Source organism: Bactrocera latifrons, unplaced genomic scaffold (assembly GCF_001853355.1).
Source record: "Bactrocera latifrons isolate USDA-ARS-PBARC rearing strain unplaced genomic scaffold, ASM185335v1 scaffold_107, whole genome shotgun sequence".
Taxonomy (NCBI): Eukaryota; Metazoa; Arthropoda; class Insecta; order Diptera; family Tephritidae; genus Bactrocera; species Bactrocera latifrons.
Genome location: NW_017534486.1, coordinates 974,941 through 995,593, shown reverse-complemented (window position 1 = coordinate 995,593; position 20,653 = coordinate 974,941). Strand labels below are relative to the sequence as shown.

Sequence of the window (20,653 nt, the reverse complement as noted above, 5' to 3'; positions counted from 1 at the left end):
TGTAATTAACGCCTTGATATTTCCACTAAAATTTCTTGATGAATTTTCGCATGGATTTATGTCTACGACAATGATACAGTGTCCAGGGAAGTTTTACAGACCGGACAATTATATCATGTAGCTGCCTTATAAACTTACCGATCAAAATAAATTTTTGTATGGAAGATTTTTCAGTTGACAAGAATATATATGACACATAAGATAAGTAGCAAAATGTTTTTCTTTGGATGAAAAACACCTGCCGGTTACGTTTTTAGATTTACTAAAACACATAGCACACAGCTGAGAAGGGTATATTAGCTTTATAATATGAATATCAAAACTTAGCCGACTCAGTCCCATATGCACTTTTTGTATGTTTTTGTTTCGCCTTCCGCACATTAGTGTCGATAAATTTTATTATTCAAATTATGACCTATAAAATTTTGTTTGTGATATCTAAAGATAAGTTTWTAATTTACGTATTATCACATTTATCCAAAGTTTCATAACGACTAGTTAAATGGACCTAACGTCGCCAAACTGCCATTATATACATTATAGCTTTACACCATGAAGGTGATTTTTTTACTCGCACTACTTTTGTGTATCCACGCCGAGGCCAAATTAATCAAATATCCAAAGAATTACGTAAAAGGTGCGATTGAAGGTCGTGTAGTAGGAGGAACTAATGCTACTKTGGGCCAAGCACCCTATCAGGTGTCTTTACAAACTTTATACGGTGATCATTTCTGTGGTGGCGCCATAATCTCCGAAAAATGGATCGCATCTGCCGGACATTGTCTTGTCAAAAGAGATCCCGAGAATGTAATGATCGCTACAGGCACCGTCGAATGGCAGAAGCCGAACGCCACTTATTATGCTAGCTCCATACATATACACTGTCGCTATAACAATCCGAGCAGTCACAACGATATCGCCTTGGTACGACTGAACTCATCTATTGTGTTCAATGATAGAACCCAACCTATACCACTACCGACAGAGCAGATGAAGGAAGGCGATGAGGTCATATTGACAGGTTGGGGTTCAACTGAGTTGTTCGGTGATCCACCCGACATTCTGCAGATTATATACTTGAAATATTTACCACATAAAAKTTGTAAACAAATGCACGATGACGATCCAGATGTGGATGTGGGACACATGTGCACATATACGAAGAATGGCGAGGGTTCGTGYCATGGCGATTCGGGTGGCCCTTTGGTGAACAATGGCAAATTGGTCGGTTTAGTTAACTGGGGTACGCCCTGCGCCGTCGGCTATCCAGATATGCACGCGAGTACTTATTTCTATGTGGATTGGATTCGTCGTGTAACGAGCGGTACTACAAAATGTTTTAGTTAAAAGAGTTATTGCTAAAATAATACATGAGATGTGATTGGAAATCAGTGGGAGGACTTAACAAGAAAAAAAAAAGTTAAATAAAACAAAATACATTTTTAAAATAAGAAAATAATAATGTTTTCTTTTGAAACAGTTTTGAGTTTAGTTATAAGCGTGCATTTTACTTCTGTCACAACCTTTATAATCCAATAGCAGATGTAATAAAAAATTGTTTACTACGGGTATGAATGTCCGGAATCCTAACTTTCAGAGTCCAAGTGTAGCCAGGTCCTTCTCCACTTCGACTTTCCAACGGAGTGAAAGTCTTCCTCTTTTTCTATTTCCAGCGGCAGGTACTGCGTCGACTACTCTCAGTGCTAGAGTGTTTTCATCCATTCGGACGATATGACCTAGGCAGCGTAGCCGCCGTCTCTTAATTCGCTGAACTATGTCAATGTCGTCGTATATCTCTTACAGCTCATCATTCCATCGCTGCCAATGCGCAAAGCACCGTAAATCTTCCGCAGAATCTTTCTCTCGATAACTCGTAACACAGACTCGTCAGATGTTGTCATCGTCCATGCAGCTGCATCATATAGCAGGACGGAGATGATGAGTCACTTGTAGAGTTTGGTCTTTGTTCTTCTAGAGAGGACTTTACTTCTCAATTGGCTACTTAGTCCAAAGTAGCAGCTATTGGCAAGTGTTATTCTATTATTAATATAACTGGTTCTAATACAATCGGGTATCGTTTTCGATGAGATTTTGTACCGATTTTGAGACGCAGACGTAATTTTTTCGTTTTATTTTGTAAAGAATGTCGGAAGGAGTCTGAATGTTGAAAACAGTTTGAACAATCGTACATCTGTATCTGTAATTTATTGTTAAACATTCTTTGAATTAAATATAACTCAGGTAACTAAAATATATCTCCAGTATTTTGCCTTCAAATAAAAAGTGTTCCTTACTTTTCGTGGAAAAGTTAGAGGATTTTATTTGATTCTCTAAGACTGCCAGAGATTTTAACTAAAAATTTTATGTAAAAAGGTACGGTCTGTAGCCTGTATATATTTGAGATAACGGTCTAAAATTTTGAACACGGTCTTTTCTTTCTAAGAAGATACTCAATTTTTGAAATCGCCGACAATGAATAAATTTACTTATCAAAATCAGATTCTGATATGGACAACTTCTTTATTCCGCAAGATATTTTCAAGATATTTGAGACAGATTTTTATCCAAAGTGGCACTATAATTTCGAATTTTTCAGATTGGACCACYATAACATATAGCTATAATTTTTAATAATTCCTTTTTTGTGCTGTAAAAAAAATATGAACGATATTATAGCTTCGATACAATCGCGGTTAACCAATAACTTACTTTTTAACCAATTAGTTACCTCAATTTAAGAAAAAGATATCAAAACACAAAAATTCAAAATCTTTAACGTAACACTCCATAGAATGAGTATATTTTATTAAAATTTTTTCAGTATTTACTCCCAAATGTAGGATAATTACTAGCTTCACAGTGGCATGTCTTGCATGTGCCCGACATGACGCGACGTATCCAATCACGATAGAAGTAAACACTCGCATATGCATCCGGAAGGCCCGCAGCACACCGCTGGCCCCAATTAACGATACCGACCAGTTCACCGCCACTAATCAAAGGACCACCAGAGTCACCGTTACAGCTACCCTCACCTTCTTTGGTGAATGTGCAGATGTGACCCACATCGAGTAACCCCTCATCCTCATATATTTCTGCACAACGCTTGTGACTCATGTGTCGTAATGTGAGTTTCTGCAATATTTTCGTTTCCGGACCACCGAAGGCCATGTCACCCCAACCGGTGAGTATAGCTTCAGCATTGTCCTCCAGTGGTTTTGACGCCAATGGTATCGCTTGCGTATATTGATCGAAAATAATGGAATCATTCAAATGTATGAGTCCAATATCATTGGCCAACTCCGGATTATCGTAGTTACAGTGTGTATAAAACTCGTCGGCGTAATAGATAGCACGCGGTTGATCCCACTCCACAGTACCGGTTATGATGCGCAGATAAGGCGGATTGTAGCCATCGATGCAATGTGCCGCCGTTATTATCCATTGTTTGTCGATAATGCTGCCACCACACCAATGACCGTTATATTGACCTTGTATGGATATTTGATATGAAGCGAATCCTGGATCGGCATTTGTTCCCCCAACGACGCGCTCTTCCCACTGAGCGCTGGCATTTACATTCTGACGTGCTAACAGCCGCTCATTGAGCTTGATCAAGCGCTTAGCTGCCGTAGTGGTGATAATGCAGAGGAGTAATATCGAAATTATTCGCCGCATATGCATTTTGGTGTTATTTTTACTGAATGTGGACTTTGACTTTCACCCACCGAATCGAACAAGCGTTTGAATAGCTTGAGTTGAGCAAAGTGACTGAGTGAAAAAACCACTGGTGCTTACGCTGATTTCTCTTATGATTTACTGCTCATTTATGGCCGTGAAGTTATATCCAAATTCGATAAAATGTAACCTCTATACACAAGCACACAATTTCATACATAGTATACAAACATCTATCAGTTGTGAATTTATCTACCCAACAAGCAATAAAAAAACAGGAAGGAAGAGCTGAGTTCGGGTGTAACCGAATTTTTCATACTCTTGTAACTTGCCGGGATCAGAAAAAGTGAAATACTTTCAGTTTCATAATGTTCGTTAGTTACATTAGCTCTTAGGTAATAACACGGTCTTTCAATTTTATTAAGATAAATCACATTATTTTCCTGTTACCAAAGCATCGCAGAAGTCTATTCGGTCCATTAAATTTTTCACAGGCAATTCACCTTTCCAACACTATATGACACTGGAGATATACAACTGCAACGACGTCTATTGACAAAATACGAACAGACCTTTTCGACTACCCAATATTTATACATACAACTCTATAATTAACTCGATTATTTTTAGGGAAATAAAACTATTATATTCTGTAGCAGCATGTTCCAAGAGTATGATACCATGTTAAATGAAAAAGTTTTTCTTACAAGTGATTGAATCGGATCGTTAATTTTTTATGGCAGCTCCATGATAAAATAGTCCGATATCGGYGCTTCCGACCAATGAATAGCTACTTGAGGAGGAAACGTGTGAAAAATTTCAGATGGAAATCTTAAAAACTTGTTAGCGTATATGCGGACAGAGCTAAATCAGCTCTCGTCATGCTGATCATTTAGGCATACATTTTCTAGGGTCTCCAACGTTTTCTTTTGGGTTTTGGGGGTTCTAAGCTTCGTAGCAAACCTAATACGTATGCCCTGTTCAGGATTTCAAAATTATACACTCTTCAGAGATTTGGGCTTTTCATTATATTGGTGCTTTCCTCTTTTTCCTGTTAAATATCAAGATACATCCCGGAATTCCCTTAAAAACTACGTAGAGTTTCGTTAATCTCATACAACTCTCTGTTCCTAAGATCGATCTGATTTGTTGACTACTTTCAAAAAAGAGTTTCTACAGTAATGGCTGGCCCTAAGCAGTCTCTGCTGAACCCCAAATTCATTTGAGAAACTCGCAAAAGGTTTTTCTTTCAGGTGTACCATCAAGGCCAGGAAAAAACGCAACACATATACATAATTCCATAGCAATGATGTTAGCATTAATTATATATGTATATGCCATCAAGTTTTACCCGGTCTGAAGGTTTTTACGTATTTTAATAAAAAATTTTATTATAGACTTCAAAATGGGCTGAGAGCAAAAGCAAGCACACCAACACTTAATCAAATTTTCCATACATTAGTTATGAACCTCGGACAGCCTTTAGGCCCTTAAGCGAATGACTTTCAGTTGCTGTAATGAACTCATTTCGGGTTCCCTATAGCGGATTTTACAATTTTGAAAACATAAGCAAATCACAGGGAACCAAATTTGATGAATATGTTGGCTGAGCGATGACTCTTGTTCTGTGCTTATCCAAAAGGTCAATGCCAGTCATGCAAAAATGTGACAGCGCTTATAGTGGTAAAAACTATATGAATTTTCTGACGCCCCAAAACTTCAAGCAGTATTTAATATTGACTGTTTGAACGAGTTCATGGTGAGCTACATCAAGGTAATGAAAGAAAATGATGAATCACGGTGCATGAACCACCGTAAAGCTTTAAGTGTCCGATGATTAAAGTATTGTATATCAAAAAGTTGTGTAAGAGAATGATAATAACATTTATCAGACCAGAAAAATGGGAAATATATAAAAATAAAAAATAAAGGTAAACTATAAAGAACTAGAATTCAAACACTAATTTCCAACTATTCTATATAAATAACAAGAAAAAACGTTAACTTCAGTTGCACCGAAGCTAAATACCCTTCACAGGTGCATTTCTGTTAGTAATTATGTGTTCAGTTTGTATGGTAATCCGATCTGAAAATTTTTTTCGGAGATTATATTATTACCTTAAGCAGCAATCCAAGTCAAATGTGAAGTTTTCCATACATGAACTTGATTCCCATTGTTCAGTTTATATGGCAGCTATATGTTATAGTTAACCGATCTGAACAATTTCTTCGAGATTATATTGTTGCCATAGAAAATAACTTGTGCCAACTTTAGTGAAGATACATTGTCAAATGTGACTTGATTCCGATCGTTCAGTTTATATGGCAGCTATATGTTATAGTGATCCGATATCGGCAATTCCGACAAATGAGTAGCTTCTTGAAGAGAAAATGGTGTTTGCAAAATTTCAAAACGATATCTTAAAAACTGAGGGACTAGTTCGTATATATACAGACAGACGGACATGGCTAAATCGAATCAGTTCAACATACTGATCATGTATATATATACTTTATAGGGTCTTCGACGCTTTCTTCTGGGTGTTACAAACTTCGTGACAAAATGGATATACCCTGTTCAGGGTATAATAAAAATGATATTTATTGTAATTGGAAAATAATTTAAAAAAAGTTTAAAATCACAGCCTCATACATATCGTCACATCTACATTGTTATGACCGCTGTCGCGTACATTGCTCCAACGAAAGTTCAATGAAATCCCGATAGTATATGATACTCGCATGCATATCCGGCTTGCCCCCAATTAACCAAACCAACCAATTTCCTCTTATACACTATCGGACCGCCTGAGTCGCCATTGCAAGCGCAAGCACCCTCTCTATTGAACGTGCAAATGTGTCCATAGCCAACGCCCCCGTGATACTCTCAACGCTCTAAGCACTCGGCTCGGGAGACAACCGTATGGTTTTGTGTTTGTAGAAACTCTGTATTCGGCTGGCTTAACAACGGACTACCCCAGCCGGTCATTGTAACAAAATCGCCAGCATTAAGTGGCTATGTACGCAACTCAATCGGTTGTGTGACATTATTAAATGTGATGGTGTCATTGAGACGCACCACAGCAATATCATTCTGGTACATCGGTATAGCTTGACGCTGTCTCTTATACACATCTAGATGTGTATAAGAGACAGCAGCAATATCATTCTGGTACATCGGTATAGCTTGACGACAGTGACGAAAGGCGATCTCCAGAAGGAATGTGGCACCCGGTTGACTCCATTTATTCGTGTCAACAAAAATACGTAATGATTCTAGTGGATAATCTCTGATAAGATGGCACCACAAACATGTGAAACCCAGATGGTTTTGATTATTATTTGATGTATTCGCCACAAATACTGAGACAACTAAGAAGAGCAGCGCGTAGGCACCATTTTAACCATATGGTTGCCACATTATGTTAACACGCTTCGCTGGCATGCAACACCTTTACTAAGGACCACCAGCTGCTACTGGTTTACACACAATATAAATAAATATGATTTAAGTAAATTTAGAAATTTAGTTTTATATGCGAGTACTCAAGCAGTGTAACGGTAAGTGGAGTGTGATCGAGAACGCCGGGGCTTATTATTTCGAAGATAATAAATTTATCGTTTACGAGCCCCATATGCATGCACCTATATTTATGGTGAAATGCTTGTTTATTGTGTACCAAGCTGTAATATCAAAATTATTAACAATAAACTGGCATAGACGGTCTTACTTTAAAGCGTTTGGTTTTATTGACCCCATAATTRGTATCATATAAGGTATGGATAATAAGTCTATCAACAATGTAGGTATTTACTATATATATACTTTTTGCGTTTTCGCAATTCTGCGTATAATAAAATATCCAAAAGTGGCCAAGAAATGGTTAGCCACTGCAGAAGTGATATAGCTATACATAGTAATTATCAATATATATTGAAGGAAAACAAAACAATAACATTAATTAGCAAATTTTATATAAGTCTGTTGCGTCATTTTATTGGTCAGATAGTTCTGAAAACGATTATATTGTTCGTCACGGCACTTCTTTGAAAATTTATGAATATTTTATGACATTTTGTGAAATGGGCACTTAATAATTTGCCAATTTTTTAACTTCGGCGTGAAACCAGTATTTTTCCTAATCCTATCTATGATATCAGAGTTAACTGAGTGACTAATGTTATATAATGTTTGTCCGCAAAGTAATAAGACTGAGTCGATTTGAAAAAAATATATTGAACCAATACTTACAATTCTTTAAAACTATTAAAAATAGGCTTTTTCTGCATCGATGCAGGGATGGCAGCACGATTTTCAAGCATTGAAGATGTCATGGAAGTCATTCTTTCGGAATAGCCTTGAGAGCCGAGGTGTTTGTTACTTGGATCCCCTCTGTCGTCTCAACACTACTCTCTAACCTCTCTACTTGCTTTTCACCGGCCTTCTCAGGTACTGTACTCAAAGATCCTTGACTCGTCACCAGTGATTACGTTAATCAAAATCACTTTCACACATAACACACTTCCGCTCGCCTCAATTTCTGGTCGTCAGTGTGTACTTTCGCGAAGACCTTGTCAAGTGCTCTTTCAAAATGTTATACCCGACAGATTTTGATAAATTTTTACATCTGAGCAATCAAACGAATAATTAGTCAATGGTTTGAGTCCAAAACTTTGCGCACACGAGTCACATTGTCGGTGTTTGTCGAAGTCGCAGGTCTCCGAGCACGTACCTCTTCCCGGCCCTGCAAAAAGGGCTGRTTGCCACCGAAACACACCATTTCTTGCTAAAGCAATATCTGGTAAGCATGATTGATCATATCTAAAGTCTCTGTCGCAGATTTTTCAAGCTTCATGCAGAATTTTATCGCATACCTCAGTTCTAATGAATGCTGAATTTTTGGCTTGCACCACTCAGAGAAACACGTCCCGCGAAAATGTTTGTTTTGACTCTCCAGGTGTTCGGAGAGAGCTGGCCGAATCCATTTGTTGCGCGCACGCTCCGAAGTACAGTCGTGGCGGAAGAAAATCAGTTATATTACATTCCGAACAAATCCTGTATATATAYTGTGTTTACATATGTGTGAATAYTGGTTTGTTGCTCTGTTAATTGAGCTGGTATACCCGAAATGCAGTTGTTTCAATATGAAAGTTAGTCCGACTTCGAGAACTGTAAAGCAGAGAAATGGAAGGGCTTATCATTTAAAGAGAGTGAGAGAGAGAGAGAAAGATGCAGATCCGCAGCATCTACTAACATGGTAGGACCCGAATCCTCCAGCATTATATTGAAATATATCAATATGCTGTGGGTAAGTGGGTTGAGGTGACTTAGGAGAGGGCTCAAAAGACCTGTGATCGAGGTGCAATCCTCATCTATCCATCGTTTCTTAGCTTACCAGTGTCATGTAACGTTTCACTTTGGTACACGTTCTTCGAGGGTTCTTCACTAATCAATTACACTTTCTCAGATGTTACCTATTTCTAACTTAATGGCTTAGTTAACAGTAAAAATTGTCGATATTGGTATAAGCTAAATCCTCGTGTGGATCAGGAGAGGCAATTGCATCTTCATAAAATTTAATGTTTGGATTGGAATATGGCGGCATCATTTATCATCGTTATTTACTTGGATATCATGTAGTACATATTGTAGTGTCATTATAACACGAGCTCTAGCTCTTTCGTGAGTGGCTACGAAACCTAAACTTTTTTATTTTTTTATAGATGTTTATCTTATCGCCCAAAATTATTAGCAAATCTTTTAACTTCCGTCGATCAAGTTCAAATGCATAGAATTTATGATCGAAACTACTTGAAGCTCCCTTCAGTAATTCTTATCCAAATAACAACCTGTGGACCTGATAAAAACGATATTATCGCTGTGTWATAAAACCATTAACATATCGGTTAGATAAGCAAAACGAGATATATGACTTTGGTAATATCGACAATATAAAATTTTAAGTATTATCCAAATTTAAAATAGATGTTATTTGGATATCCAGCAAATAACTCGCAACAGAATGTGGTTTTTTGCTAAACTCAATATATTTCTTACCATTTTGGTAGCTGTAGCCGTTACTTGCAGCTTTGCGCTACGTATGCACGGTGAACCTTACGAAGGATTGCGTTACCGTAACACAGGACCCACCGAAGCCAGTAGTGCTGCTAGCCTGACTGGACGCATTGTCGGCGGACAAGAAGCTATCGCCGCATCAGCTCCCTGGCAGGTTTCCTTACAAAACATTTACGGCAATCACTTTTGCGGTGGCGCGATCATACACGATCGATTTGTGGTGACGGCGGCAAGTTGTGTCAGTGGACTACAAAAGAGTTGGATCATGGTGGTGACCAGCACCAATAATTGGATGGGCGAAGCATGGTGGTACGCAGTATCGGCAATACATGTGCATTGCAATTTCGATAAACCGTTATATCATAATGATATCGCGCTCTTAGAGCTAGCCACACTGATCGCTTACGATGAGAAGACTCAGAACATCACAATCGCTGATGAGGACGAGTTGGTGGAGGGTGAAATACTTACGATGACCGGTTGGGGTAGCTCTGTGGAAGGTGGAGCCTATCCTAATGCATTGAATCAGTTGAGCGTGAATTATTTGCCCTACAAGAAGTGTCGTAGTGCATATGGCGGTTCGGAAAATGTGGATATGGGACATTTATGTACCACTTCGCCAGTCGGCCAGGGCGCATGTCATGGCGACACCGGCGGACCGTTGGTCAATGCGAAGGGACAACTGGTCGGTGTCGGTAATTGGGGTATACCATGTGGTCGCGGTTTTCCCGATGTATTTGCTAAAATGTCATATCATGCTGACTGGATACGCTCAACCATAAATGGCTGTCAGCAAACTTAACAAAATAGTGATTCATAATTTGTAAAAGYGATACTCTAAAGTCTGCAATTGTTTGTGGATTAACTGTGAATAAAACATGAACTAACTGGTTTGAAGTTTTATTTCGAAGGGTGTGTGTGTAAATATATGTACGTTCACTAATTCATAGGTCTATTCGAAGAATTTTGTACTTTTTCTGGCTTTTTAAATATACAGTTTTTTCCACTTAATTGGATTCGGTCGAAAAAATTTTGCATTAAAAATTAATTTCACCGCACATTTTATACTCGTCTATTTAAAAGTAGTTAAAAGCTGGAACAGAAGGACTTCAACGGTCAAACGGAAGGATTTCGGTAATAAAACCGGTTAAACTGGTTTAATTGCTTTATCAACAAGTTAAGTTATATATACATATATACTATGTACTGACTGGCTACACATGACGGCTAAAGCAGGTGTATAATGGAATTTTAACTAAAACCAAAGAAATTTAACATGGCGGTAATAGAAGTACGTGACCGTTTGGTGCTAAAAAAAAAGTTACAGACTAACTGATAAGGTAAGCCAGAACTTTGCAAGATTTCGATGCCTAGATAAAATGTATAGTATATATTTAGTAAATTTCAAGAAGTGTATACAAATTCGACCTGAGAAAGTGGGTAGATTGTATATAAAACATTTATATATGAAACTAAACGGGTTTTCCAGAGCTCTCTGTTGATTTCGAACTTTGTGTTGCCAACTAGTCGCGACTAATCTGTCTTCGTTACAATGTATAACTTTTTTATTTCACGAGATACGACAAAAACTGATACTCTGGATGACGGCACTAAAAGTACTTCATACAAGAGAGAAACGATTTTGGATTATTTTTTAGTAATTAAGAAATCAATGATAGAACAGTTTCACTTCTATAACTCGAACTTTTATCACTCGTAGTTAGCTTTAGCTCGAACTCTTGAATTGATAATTGAARTAAAATTTCATAAAAAAATTTTCCATAACTCGACGTTATTTTGTGAATAATGTGATTCGAGTTCCGCGCCGTTAGTTCTGCTATTTCCAGACTGGATAAGGGATCAAAGCAACTGGGTCGGGTAGTGAACTAGGGCAAGACGAAATATCTTCTGCCATTCAACAAACAGTCGTTGCAGACGCGACTTGGCTCCCACTTCACTTTTGACAGTCACAACTTCGAAATCGTCGTCGAACTCTCCTCTCTCTCTCTTTTCGCATGGGGAAACCCATTGCGTATTGTTATTAAGTAATTGGACAATGCCAAAGGTGAAATTTTTGAGATTCTGAAATGTGACGAAACTGATTTCGGGTAGGTGTGTTATTTCCGTAGCGTTCATCGATACGATTAAATATCCGACAAAAAAGTCTTTTTTACCTAATCGCTCTGTATTCCAGACGTCTAAAAATTTACTTATCATAATCATATATTTAAATTTATTGCACCCGCGCTAATTTGAAATTACACCGAACGGTACTTGAAATAAAATTTAAAGTAAAAGTCCAAAGTGAATACTTATACAACCTAGGGCAATTTCGTACATGCATAGTTTTTTTCTAAGAACTTAGTGAATTTTTCAAAGCATTACGTATAAGCAAGCTCCTCGTCATTGCCTAATTTATGGATGTTATGACTAATCAATAGCTGTCTATTATTTATAACTGTTTTCCAAATCATAATTATTAGAGAACATATCAGTAGTCGAAGTGATTAAAAAGAAAGGTTGCGTCTAAACAGCGACAATGAATTCTATGGTATCACGACTGGCACCTGCCGAGACGAAGACCAAATTACGCGGCCCACTGCCGCTAAGCAACGTTCCGTTTCGTTGGAAACTCATACATAGAATGCGATAAGAAAGTGAGCATTCGTTTGGCAATGCTTCCGCTAGAAATTATCAGTGTGGCGCACACAGTAGTACATCCCTTATCAGCCGTCGTGAATTTAGTTCACATGTCAGCTATAAAAGTGAAAGTATCCCACTGTTTCAAATCAAACTAAATTGAGTTACCTTAAAGTAAACATAAGTGAGYGCGAAGTAACGGAACATGTTTAAAGTAGCCATTATACTTTTCAGCGTTTTAACGCTCTGGACAAATTGTGAAGCGCGTGGCATCAATGCGACACAAAACAACATACACATTCAAGGTCGCATTGTAGGCGGTAGTGAAGTGGCGCTGGCCGCATTACCCTACCAAGTGGCCATAAAAAACACTTTCGGCGACTTTGTGTGCGGTGGTTCCATTGTTGCACCGGAATGGATCTTAACAGCTGGACATTGTATGGATTGGCGTAAACAATACCTGAAGATCGTCACTGGCACCGTCGAATGGAATAAGCCCGGTGTCGAATACACTGTGGAAGATGTGAAAGTACATTGTCTCTACAATAAACCAATGTATCACAATGATATTGCGTTGGTGCGTCTGAGCAAACCGATTGAGTTCGATAGCAACACTGCTGCCGTGAAATTGGCTACGAGTAATACATTGAAAGACGGTGATAGTGTGGTGCTCAGCGGTTGGGGCAGCCTTAAAGCTTGGGGTAATGCTAATAGCAAACTGAATAAAGTGAGTTTGAAGTATCTGGATCACGACACTTGCTTGAAATCGGTCAAAAATAAAAAATTCGTTGGCGATGGTCATATTTGCACATCGACTAAGGAGAGCAAAGGCTCTTGCAGCTACGATTCTGGCAGCCCATTGGTTGATGCCAACAACGTGCAAGTTGGTGTTGTCAATGGTGGTGAACCATGCGCTATCGGTTATCCGGATACGTTTGCTAGTGTTGCCTACTATCATGATTGGATTGTCAATACCATTGCGGGCAATAACGCTTGTTAAGTCTTCAGGTGAACTGGAATGTTGTTTAAGTTGCAGAAATATGAAGAAAATGCCATTAGCGAACAAATATTTAAGTTACCTCTTAGTCTTTAATTTTTTTATAACAAACTTTAGTCACAAATACTGTATGCAAAAATATTAAACTGAATTTATTTGATTGAGCAATTGAAATATTTATAATTTCCTATGTATAACCTCAAAATAGACGAACTCCTCTAAGGCTATGGAGTATACGAAGCATTTTATGCTGTATGATACAGCGATATTAATAAAACTTAAGCGAATTGGTTGTCACTTCTGCATACAAGTTTAGATTGRAAATTTATCGAAGGATAAAAACATATATTATATGAATTCAAAAGCATTAGTTCATTTTAGGCTAACACTTGTCAGCCCATATAGTAGACTCAGTTTTCTTGGGAATGGCATTCTTAAGTACAAGATGTTCTATGAGCGCTGTTCYAATGCAACAGTAATAAGGTTTGCGAAAACCTTTTTGGGCAACAGTGGTGCAAAAGCGAGATTACTGATTATTGTCTAAAGAAATAGAGTAACATTTCCCATTAATATTAACTTACCATAGTACGTTGAACTTACTGAATGCAAATTTGTACAGCAATTAGGRTAATCATTGGAGCAATGTTTCACCGGACCTAAATTTTTTTAATCAATTGGTTAAACCCTATTCAATAAGTTTTTAATATCAAAACAAGCCTTATTATATTTTGAATAAAAAGTGGACTATTGAAAAGATCGGATAATAATTTAAAATCGGCTTTAGTATTTATGCATTGGAAAGCCTCCAATTTAGTTGAAAAGTTATGAAAGAATTTCGGTCAATTTTGCCACTACAGATTAAACAAGTTCGGAAATAAAAAATTTTGGATTGTTTGAATATTTTGGCATAATTCCTATAGTTTTGGATGAGCTGAAACTGAAATTTAATTTAATTTTGTCATTAAACTTCACGTTTTTTGACAATCTCGGTGGGTATGTATGTGCGTTCAACAAGTTAACATTACACTTTTATTTTTCTTAGTGAAGCATCAAGAATGTCTCTCTGAAGCGTACAACAGTAGTTTGGCATTAGTGAAATCATTCACCTTTCTCTTTACTCGCTCATTTTCTGTAAAGTAGTCTAGGTGAGAATGTAGCTTATGACTCATTAGGCAACCCACAGCTTTAAATAATTTTAACAAACCTTTGACGATATGCTTTTAGTAAGGTTCTTAGTTAGTTATTGTATCAACATTTTTCTTTGACTTTTTTAAAATCAATTCATCTTTTGTTTTGGACATAAGTCRTGTTTCTGATAAACTGTAAATTAGCCAAAAGCCGTAGAATATCTTTGATACAATTCAAATTCCCACAAAATAATTAGCTCTCCCTGCGAAAACAATTCTTGACTCCTGTCGTCTTCAAATTCAAAACATGTATTTCAGTTCAAGCACACCAACATCTTCATTGAAACTTGAAATGTCTCTCAAAGTAGCAGGGGCTTGAAGCGTTGGTATTTCGGTTCAATGTGGAATGGGAYGAAGAGCTGATGGCAGATTGTATGTAACATTACACGAACAATAGTAAAAATYATCTCTATAGTTCTTTTGTTCGCGCCGTAGGATAGAAATTGCACATCGGAAAGCTTTTTTCTTACTCTTGAACCAATTTGGTCTTCAGCACATTGTTTGCCGACCTTATGAAGTGTCCAAACTTTATCCAAAATAAGCAAAGTATACGTATTTTTTTTTACAAAGTTCATAATATACCATATTAATATAGTAATATTATATTAAAAACTGAAAACCTTCGAAGACGATGAATAGTAGACGCTTATGGATGATTCAGAAACAAGGAACTTGAGTTCCTTATGACCTCAATATTAGGAAAGCCGCGGAAAAGTGATTCTGCCGCTCGGCCTCACGTTGCCAAGCTCATTAAAATCCACCTAGAAACACTTAAGAGGAAAGTTCTATCGTTAAATTACAGGTATTATTATTTCTTCTGTTCGATGTCACATAGTCAAAAGGCGACATCTGAAAAGCTTAGCCACAACTCTGCTATTATAAGATGTCATTTGAGTCTGCAGGCTACAACTCATAGGTCATTTGGTTGTGCCTTTTCCAACTGTTGCTATAATCGGCGGTGTTTATTGCAAAYGATCCGAACTCAACCAAATAMCATTGATATTATGAACAGGAAACGMTTGAAAGTTATCTGTCTTGGCCAGATTGTGTCTTTTGCCTCGACAGAATAGCAATACGTGATATTCATTGCTATCGTCTGTCTATATTTTTAGTAGCTGTGATTAATTGTAAACAAAATATTTTGGGTAAATAAATTATATAAATTCAAACATTTTTATATTATTTTTCTATAATTATATTTTTGTTTGAATATTATCAATTTAGTGGCGCTTCTTATCAGAAATGTTTCATRCCCATCAGGCAAAAAAAATGCGATATAAACAGAAGCGATAAGCCATATTAATTACAATTTAAGAAAGACCTGATAAAGTTTTATTTTAACTCCATAAAATATATCAAGTAATTTCAGGACCAAGTAAATATGTTTCTATCAAACATTTTAGCTCTTGAAAGCAAGAAAGTAARAAAGATAAGGTATTATCATAGTTTTTTCACAAGTGGCCAGTTGTTAAGAACTTCTGRGCAAAGTACGAACTATTTGCATGGAAAAAATGCGAAGTTTGAAGTAAACAAATTCAAAATGCTATTATAACGGGAGTTTTAAATTTGTTTGTGTGACTCATTTAAATTCGGAAACGGTTAAAGTGAGGTGCCAAAGCCACAAAGCGCACCCAAGCAGCTTTGATAGTAATAATAGTTGACTTGCAGAAGAAGATTGGCACTGTTTGATAGGATAAACCGAAATTGGTTGACTAGCATYTTATATAAACAAATGCAGATTCTGAAAATAACTTTAAACTATTTTCTGTAGAAATTACGACATATTTACTTWCGGGAGACAACTAATACAAAACAAAACAAGTAGGGAGCGCTAAGTACGGGTGTAACCGAACATTTTATACYSYTGCAACTTGCAAATATCAAAGCCTGGGGAACACATTCAGGTGTTGGTAAAACTTTTATTAAGGGGTTACATGGGTTTACGGGTTTCAAAAAATTAATTTTTTTAATTGTCGTATTTAMTTCTACAACACCTCTAGAATAATGTCCTAAATATTCAAGTTGATTTGATTAATAGTTTCGGAGATACAGCCTTGGGAACTTGTGCGCTCGAGACTAGCTAGGCTAAGTCCGCCGTCTTTACAGGTGTTTTTCTCGAAACTGTGTTTTTGAAATCGGTTGGCAAGATTTCTCGAGAACAACACAACCTATCTTCATAAAATAATACACAAGCCTTTGAGAAGCAATTCTTAAAGACTTTGACGAATGTTTTTTTTTTATTACAACTATTTGAAAGTTTATTACAACTATTACAACTATTTGAAATTTAAACAACTATTTGAAATGGCAATGGCCGAGTTTAAAATATTTTTTCCCCAAAAATGTTAGAATTTCTTTGTTAATAGCGTATGTTTTTAACAATAAAAAATGTTGTAAAATATGTAATTTTTCATATTAAAAATATTGTTTTAAAAAATGCTGCTTTTTGCCAGAGGAAACCCATGTAATCCCTTAAAGTATCACATAATTTGACCAATCCGAATGGTCTTACCATAAAGTCCGGTGGAAATTCGAAAACCATAATRAAAGAGCGCGGGGAACTGATGAGCTGGCACACATTAGTTTTGACATTGCTAGGGTATTCTCAAGAACATATTGTCAAGTAATTTTATAAATACATAACTCACACTCTGGCCGACATGCTTGATGTAACATTTTTTATAAGGCGAAAATTAGTATATACAGTGTAAAGGAATTTGGATAATTATAGACTAAATACACATATTTTTGGCATTACCACATACTCGTACTATTAACAGAATAAAATKCTATCTGAGTTTCACTAATGTACCTCACAGCCAGTACATTATATGTGGCGTAAAGCTAGTCGGATGTTTGAAAATCCTGAAATAAGTAAAAGGGCTGGGGAAAGTTTATTCCTGTTTTTATCTATTTTACGAGCAAGGATACACTGTCATTAGAAAAAACTCTCTCTCATCTTCAAGCAGATAACTCACATATTGGTCAATATATGCGATATRAAGTCACCTAGAAGTTTGAAAATATTAAAATATTCTATTAGGCATATGGAAACTAAGAGAAATATTGACCCGATTCAATACATACTATTTTCATAAATACTCTCTCCGAATTGCAATAATATAWCTCACAGTTTGACGGATATTTTTGGTAAAAAGTTGGCAACAGACTCTAGGGTTCCAATATGATGTAACTGGGGACTTGAGCAATTATGTTCTGATTTTGACAATTTTAGACCACAGATAGCATACCTCTAAAGCAATATTTATGCAAAATTTTATCTGATACTGGAAAGTGTTAGAATCGTTTAGAATTTAATATTGTACTATATGGGAAGTAGGCGTGGTTGTAGTTCCAGATCGTTCATATTCACGGTGTTTTATAGAAATAATTTACGTACCGAATTTAGTTAGCAGAAGCACCGMSATATGTTATTTCACCTAAAAGTGGGCGGTGCCACGCCCATCGTAAAATTTTGATATCGGTTGAAAAGCCCTTGCATCATACCGGTTTTGAAACTGTATGTTTATGTCGCATTAATTGATTTAAAACACTTTTAGTCGTTAAACAAAAAAACCCAGGTATGGAGATCGAGCAGGTTTATCATCCGATTTACCTAATTTTAGTCGTAAGAAGTGTCGGAATTATTTGTTTTGTGCGAATTGGAGTGTTAAAGCGTGAATGGTTYGGCTGAAATATATATTAAAACTATTAGGGAGTAAGGTCGCACCCACTKTTTAAGGATTTCCAAACTACAGACGCCCCTTCTTAATGCAATTCGTTGTACTAAATAATAGCTTTGTATCTGGGAATTTGTTCGTTTAGTTTGTATAGGAGTTGTATGCTCTAGTGGTCCGATATTGGCGGTTCCAATAAATGAGCGGTTTTTTGGAAAGAAAAGAGTGTTTGAAAATTTTCAGATTGATATTTCAGAAACTGAGGAATTAGTTCGCATTTATACGCGTAGACGAACGGACAAGAGATCTGACCAAGATATTAATGCTATTATTGTTATAATGGATAAATAAGAAATATACTCTTATTTAAATAAAATTGAAATTAATCCTTTATAGATTAGATTGATTAAAATTCCTGCGGGGTAMTTTTTGGGAGCAATCTTCAGCCAAWTTTATTTTGCGTACTTTTAGGAGCTAGTAATATTTTGCAACTGCGAACTGTATGGTATCTTTGCAAATACAAGAGTATAGTTTATTATAGATTATATATTGCTTAATTATTTTCTAAATTACGCCAATGACATCGAAAAAATGTATCCAAATTACGCCATACCATCAATTAGTTTCGGAGATGGAAATTGTATTTCTATTTCTTTGTCTTCTAAATTTTTTACATTCACTAGACTTTCTTATTTTTTTTTTTTCTTCTTTGTTGCTCAATTCTCCAAAGCCGCTTCCTCAGTAGTTGCAGCCAATTGCGTGCGTATGAAGTCGTGATAGTAAGCCACACTCGCATGCACATCGGGATAACCCTTTGCACAGGGCAATCCCCAGTTGACCAATGCGACCAACGTGCCATTATGCACCAGTGGACCACCTGAATCACCGTGACAAGCACCTTTGCCGTTATCATTGAAGGTGCACAAGTGACCCACATCCACGTAGYTCGACAAATTGTCAGTGTGTGCAGCRCGGCACTCTTCATATGGCACTACGCGTACCGTSAGTGTCTGCAAGACATCTGGTGTGGAGCCACCCARCGCCATGGAACCCCAACCGGTGAGCACCAGTTCATCATCCTTCTTCAGCGGCTCGTAAGCATACTTCACYGCCTGCGTGTGTTCATCATAGACAATCGAATCGTTCAAGTGCAAGAGCGCAATATCGTTGGCATATGGCGGATGGTTGTAGTTTGTGTGCATCATAATGCGATCGGGATAGTAGTATTTGCCAGTATTGTTTTTCAGATTTTGGGCGCCAGTGAGAATTTGTATTTTCGGAGCTGTTGCGCCCGCCACACAATGTGAGGCAGTGATGATCCAACGCTGATCGATGATGGCACCGCCACAAAAGTGACGACCGCKTAGATTCTGCATGGAAATTTGATATGGCGCCAATCCATCGGGCGCTGCCGCGCCACCGACTATGCGTGAATCTGTCTGTGGTGGATAAAGAATTTCATGCTCGTCCTTTGTTACGACGYGACCACTAACGACAGCGAGTAGCGCCAACTGGAGTGCCAGCAAAACGATTACTTTGCAATGGTACATGTTCTTTGTAATGCGATAACTGGAGTGCTTGATTTGGAAACTAGTTTAGACTTTTATAGTTCAAAATTAGAACTTTTGGTAGTGAGGTTAAGTAAAAAAGTGCAGTTATTGGTTCTTGTGGCGTGCTTATCACTACCTCGCCATTGACTTCTATACCGACGAGGCATAAGAGCCCTGCTGTGAGGAAAATAATGTTTAGTAAGTGAGCGCAAATGTGTGAAATGTGGTATTCACTTAAAAACGGGTTATGGTGTCAGCCTTAAAGTGATTATGGAAAAGTAGGTTTAGTTTAAATTAGAGTAGTGCGTTCCATGTTGTTATTTCGAGGAGAAAAACAATACCTTCACACTTAATTATTATATCATRTCTTTGCGCTAAGTATACGAGCAGACAAACAGAAAATTATGATAACTGGACTTTAAGAGTTTACAACTTTATTTTATACTTCATCCGGAAGTTCGGTAAGCMACTATATACWTACACATATGCTATAGGGGTYCKATCTGARCAATTCGCGCGCTATCTACATATAAAAGAGTCTTGGAAAATATGTTATGCTGAATTCCTTGAAGATAATTTGTCAAATAAAAATGTTTTTCTTACAGGCACTTTATTACAATAGTTCAATTTGTATGGCCGCAGTATGCTATAGTGCCCTATTGCCACAAATTAGTAGCTTCTAAGGAAGAAACGGACGCATGAAGAATTTCAGAAAGACTACTTCGTATATAAACGAAGAATATAAGTAAATGGACTCAGTCCGTCCCGCCAAACATTTTATAAGGTCTCCGACTTTTTCTTCGGAATATACAAATATCTGAAAAACTTAATATACCATGTTCAGGACC

The 20,653-nt window shown here is 37.0% G+C and overlaps 5 protein-coding genes and 1 pseudogene across 5 annotated transcripts; 3 read left to right on the top strand and 3 right to left on the bottom strand.

Annotated features, from left to right (window-relative positions):
• Positions 1 to 532: 532 nt before the first annotated feature.
• On the top strand, positions 533 to 1,571 carry LOC108970502 (chymotrypsin-2-like). The gene has a single exon (XM_018935941.1). The coding sequence runs from the start codon at positions 553 to 555 to the stop codon at positions 1,345 to 1,347; it is 795 nt and encodes a 264-aa protein (XP_018791486.1). The 5' UTR covers positions 533 to 552; the 3' UTR covers positions 1,348 to 1,571.
• A 1,191-nt stretch (positions 1,572 to 2,762) lies between these two features.
• LOC108970570 (chymotrypsin-1-like) lies at positions 2,763 to 3,805 on the bottom strand. Its single transcript, XM_018936033.1, has one exon. It carries the CDS (start codon positions 3,682 to 3,684, stop codon positions 2,818 to 2,820), a length of 867 nt encoding a protein of 288 aa, XP_018791578.1. The 5' UTR covers positions 3,685 to 3,805; the 3' UTR covers positions 2,763 to 2,817.
• Positions 3,806 to 6,351: 2,546 nt separating this feature from the next.
• LOC108970411 lies at positions 6,352 to 8,959 on the bottom strand (annotated as a pseudogene).
• A 713-nt stretch (positions 8,960 to 9,672) lies between these two features.
• LOC108970534 (chymotrypsin-2-like) lies at positions 9,673 to 10,644 on the top strand. The gene has a single exon (XM_018935990.1). It carries the CDS (start codon positions 9,702 to 9,704, stop codon positions 10,554 to 10,556), a length of 855 nt encoding a protein of 284 aa, XP_018791535.1. The 5' UTR covers positions 9,673 to 9,701; the 3' UTR covers positions 10,557 to 10,644.
• A 1,901-nt stretch (positions 10,645 to 12,545) lies between these two features.
• On the top strand, positions 12,546 to 13,506 carry LOC108970519 (chymotrypsin-2). Its single transcript, XM_018935963.1, has one exon. The coding sequence runs from the start codon at positions 12,600 to 12,602 to the stop codon at positions 13,392 to 13,394; it is 795 nt and encodes a 264-aa protein (XP_018791508.1). The 5' UTR covers positions 12,546 to 12,599; the 3' UTR covers positions 13,395 to 13,506.
• Positions 13,507 to 18,752: 5,246 nt separating this feature from the next.
• On the bottom strand, positions 18,753 to 19,814 carry LOC108970546 (chymotrypsin-1-like). Its single transcript, XM_018935997.1, has one exon. It carries the CDS (start codon positions 19,803 to 19,805, stop codon positions 18,972 to 18,974), a length of 834 nt encoding a protein of 277 aa, XP_018791542.1. The 5' UTR covers positions 19,806 to 19,814; the 3' UTR covers positions 18,753 to 18,971.
• Positions 19,815 to 20,653: the final 839 nt, after the last annotated feature.